Source organism: Octodon degus, unplaced genomic scaffold (genome assembly GCF_000260255.1).
Source record: "Octodon degus isolate 3935 unplaced genomic scaffold, OctDeg1.0 scaffold00087, whole genome shotgun sequence".
NCBI classification, from domain to species: Eukaryota; Metazoa; Chordata; class Mammalia; order Rodentia; family Octodontidae; genus Octodon; species Octodon degus.
The window spans coordinates 10,878,001-10,881,994 of NW_004524663.1; the positions used below are offsets into that span (position 1 = coordinate 10,878,001).

A 3,994-nucleotide genomic window follows, 5' to 3' on the forward strand; every position below is an offset into this window, starting at 1 on the left:
AAAAAAAAAAACTGGGTTTGGGATCTGCTGGAATCAGCTGACATCTTTGTTCTTCGCACAGTTTAGCTGAACCTTCACTGACTGTTTCGATGTGTCTGGCAGTGCTGTCTAGGAGACTGAAATAAAAACTTGCTGCCCTCAGAAAACTTGTCAGTTATAAACTGTCTCCTAGCCTTACCTTTCCCAGTTAACAGAATTTCAGTTAGCACATAAAGAAATTAGAAACACAGATGAAATTTAAATTATAGAGTAAACCTGAATCAGTTTTTGCTACACTTTTTCATGGACAGCAAAACTGTCCTTCCACTTATTAATTAAGCATTGTTACTCTTGAAATAATTCAAACATGCTGGAAGCTTTAGTAGTCTAAGTGAAGAAAGTAGCCGCTTGGTTAACCACAAATGAGATAAAACTATCCCTTTATCAGGCTGTCCAGGTAGCTCAGCAGACCAGGGTTCAATTCCCAGCACCACATGCCATGCCAGCCCCACCCCCAGATACATTGAGTTGGCCACTGAGACAGGGCATGTTGGTATATGCCTGCAATCCCAGCACTATTGAGGCTAAAAACAGAGGATCACTGCAAGTCTGAGCTGCATAGTGAGACCCTGTACCAAATACATTAAAAATAAATAAAGGCTAGAGTAAGTGATACATTGGAATAGTGCAGAGGTAAAATGGTTAACTAATAGTTTAATAATGTATATGCAAATTTAATGCTGCATAACAGAAGTGTCAAGCCTCATTTGAGTCACATTATTGACATATACTTCTAGTATATCCATACATGCAAGCAATATTTTGTTAGGCTATTTCCAATTAAATTATATATTAGGTAGCAATAAAGAAAATTATTTCAAAATAGTTTAAAAATTAATCTAAGGAAGTAGAAATTTGGCCAAATTATCTGCACCTGGATATGTTCAGCAAACCATTTTCAACAACAATTTGGAAATAATATAACTGTCTAACAATGTTTCAACATACAGTCATGTGTCACTTAAAGAAGGGCAAATGTTCTGAGAAATGTGCTGTTTCTTTATTTTGTCACTGTGAAAACTCCATAGTGTATATTTACATAGTTCTAGACAGTAGAGTTCTCTTCAAGCAGTCAAGAGTTGTGGTAAACAAGAGACACATGAGGTTACTGCAAACATAACACAGCATCCTACTTTACAGTATACTTTAAAAAGTACATCCTAGAATAACAGAGTATAGTAAATATAAAAACCAGTAATAGTTATTTATCATTGTTATCAATTATGTGCTGGTTATTGTTATCAAGGATATATTGTCTCTTTTTATACCACTGGTACTGAGGTAGGTTTATATGCCTCAGCAGTACCACACGTTTTTACTTTGACTTTACTGTACCTATCTCAGTGAGTGATAGGAAATTTCAGCTCAGTATAAACTGAGGAGACCATTGTAGTTGCAGTCTTTCACTGATCTAACTGTCATTATGTAGCACACGAGGTTATGTGACAATTAGGCTTTGGAGAATAAAATGGTGAAAAATTGCTCCCAGCGTAATTCACAGTGAAAATGCCAAAGATACACATAGTTATATTCAAATGTTAATACTTGTTATTTAATATGTTTTCATTTTCTCATTATATTCACACATATTTTTCGAAGTGTTTAATATATATTGATGCTTCCTATTTTTCTTTTTTGTGTATATTTTCCTTTCCTATGAGTAGCACATGTAGTGCAATCTAGTCTTATCTAGTCTGTTAGTAAATTCCTAGACTGCTATTCTACTAAGTTTATGTAAGAATTATGTAAAGACAGGCATTAATAAATCAATTTCTGACACTGAAGAAAAACAAATAACTTTAAAATCTCACTTTAAATGTTATGAGAGAAGGAAATGGATATGTTGTGCAAAATAACTCTGCGTGAGTGCCACGTATGTGTAGTATATATCCTATAAAACATAGTTGTGGTTTAGCAAGTCATATGTATGTGATATGAATGACTTAATTATCAGTGATTGACCTTGCCTTTTATGAATTTAACATTTCCGTAAATTGATTATACTAGCCCATACATTTTATTTTCACTGCCACTCAAATTTTCTTCCAAATTATCATTATAAATGCTTTGTAACTAACAAAAATATTTCTAAAGCCATTCCAGATTTGAGCTGTGGTCAATTCTGAGGTCTTGCTTTAAAAATATATCTACTGCAGTTCCCAAAACTTGAAAGTATCAACGAAGCTTTCAGAACTAGAAAGGTCTTCTGCAAGACCTTTGGCCCTCCGGGCAAGGTCCCTTCTTTCTGATTCTCTTCAGTTTTCAGTTCTCCTGTCACTTGTTTCTCTTCCCTTTTCCCCACCTGACCCCCACCCCACTCCCAACTTGACCCTTCAGGTGAACAAAAAAAACCCAATTCACCCAAGAAGTGGGAGGTGCATTTAAACAGGGTGCGTGGAGAGGCGACTGGGGGTCTCTGAGGAGTAGAAGAGCTTTCTGTCTCCCATCCTAGAACCTCATAGAGCTCTCCATGCTGCAGCATGCCCTTGAGCACACACATAGGCTTAATACCCAGCTCATGACCTCACTTTTTACCCACTTTCCACTCAACTGGAGATACCCCATCCAGGTACTCGGTTGCCTCCACACCAGCTATCTGGGCTACTCAGCTTTTCCCACCAACCTAGGAGTGCTCCCAGCAGCATCACCTCTTCTTGGGCTTCAGCCTTGTTCAGACATCGCTGACCTGGAGGAAGAAATACCGTGTGCTTCTAAGAGGAGATGCTTTGCTGTGCCTGCTGCGCGAGTCCCTGTTCTGATTGGTTGGCAGGCAGCCTGAGGCAACCAATGGAAAGTGTGGACCTGCGGGGATGGAGAGGCAGTGGGCATCGCTCTTACCTGTGAATGGTCCAGATCCCAGAGCACGTACTTCCTCTTGGTCCAAATCTCTGGCTCCCAATGAGACCTTGCCACAGATCTCTATCCTGGCTCGGACTAATTCTCGTCCACATAGCTTAATAACTTGGTCCAACCATCCAGGAGGTACCCTCCCAGAAACGTGGCTCAGCAGCAGCCAGACTCCTAGGAGCTGGACAGAGAAGAGGCGCAGCATCCTGGACTCCTATCTGTGGCTTCAGAGAGTGCCTCTGCAGGCCCCTGCTAGACTGCACCTGTGTGTCTGCTCTGGGCTTCAGGTTGCTGTCTCTACCTGGCCCAACCAGGCTTTTATATCTTTTGGGCTATCACTCAGCTCTGAAGTCAGTGGTTCTAGCTCCGCCCTTTCCAGGTACCTCCATGGAATTTCCTTTTTCAGCTCTTGTTCATCACCCACCCCATCTCTCTTTCTTTTTTTCTATCTTTCTTTCTTTACCTCATCTTTCTGTCCTTGGCCTTCTTACTGATATTTTCTCTTTTATGCTCAAATCACCCTGTACACTGAAGTTATCCTATAGTTGCAGCATTGCCTTTATCATAGATTGAATTATAGCCATTACACTAAAAATTAACAAGAATATAGATCACTTATCTTCTTATAGCCCAGAGTTTTCCAGCATGAATATTTGTCACATAACCTTCAAATCTAAATGAGATTATAGTTAAATAATACAGTCTGCATGTGGTATATCCTTCAGAAATAAAATTGGTGAATACACCGTTAGCAAGAGAGAAAAAACTGATGACTTTTAATCTGAATCCTAGGAAAAGCATTAAAATTCTCAACAAAAAAAGCTTGTACATTAATTTCTTAAAGGTACATCACACTTTCTCTGTTAGATTTTCCTTTTACTTCTCTGTGACATTGATTATAACCACTTAACCAAATATTATTTTGAAATTATATTCTACATGTACAGATATTGAAAAGAGGAAAAAAAGAAAAGCAAATACTTGCATAACTCCACAATTTCAGAAAAAATATTTTGCTAGCAAAAATTATATGCTCATATTTTTTACTATGATCTATGTTAGCTGCATTTGGTAAGAGGTGATTTCTAATTTAATCACCTCCTAATTT

General features: G+C 38.3%; 1 protein-coding gene across 1 annotated transcript in view; it reads right to left on the reverse strand.

The window, feature by feature from the left end:
• Rln2 (relaxin 2) overlaps nucleotides 1-3,091 on the reverse strand; it is a 4,480-nt gene extending 1,389 nt beyond the window's left edge. Inside the window, exon 1 of the mRNA XM_004637191.2 lies at nucleotides 2,878-3,091. Coding sequence (XP_004637248.1) covers nucleotides 2,878-3,091 — 214 coding nt within the window. The remainder of the gene's footprint in view (nucleotides 1-2,877) is intronic.
• Between the last annotated feature and the right edge of the window lie 903 nt (nucleotides 3,092-3,994).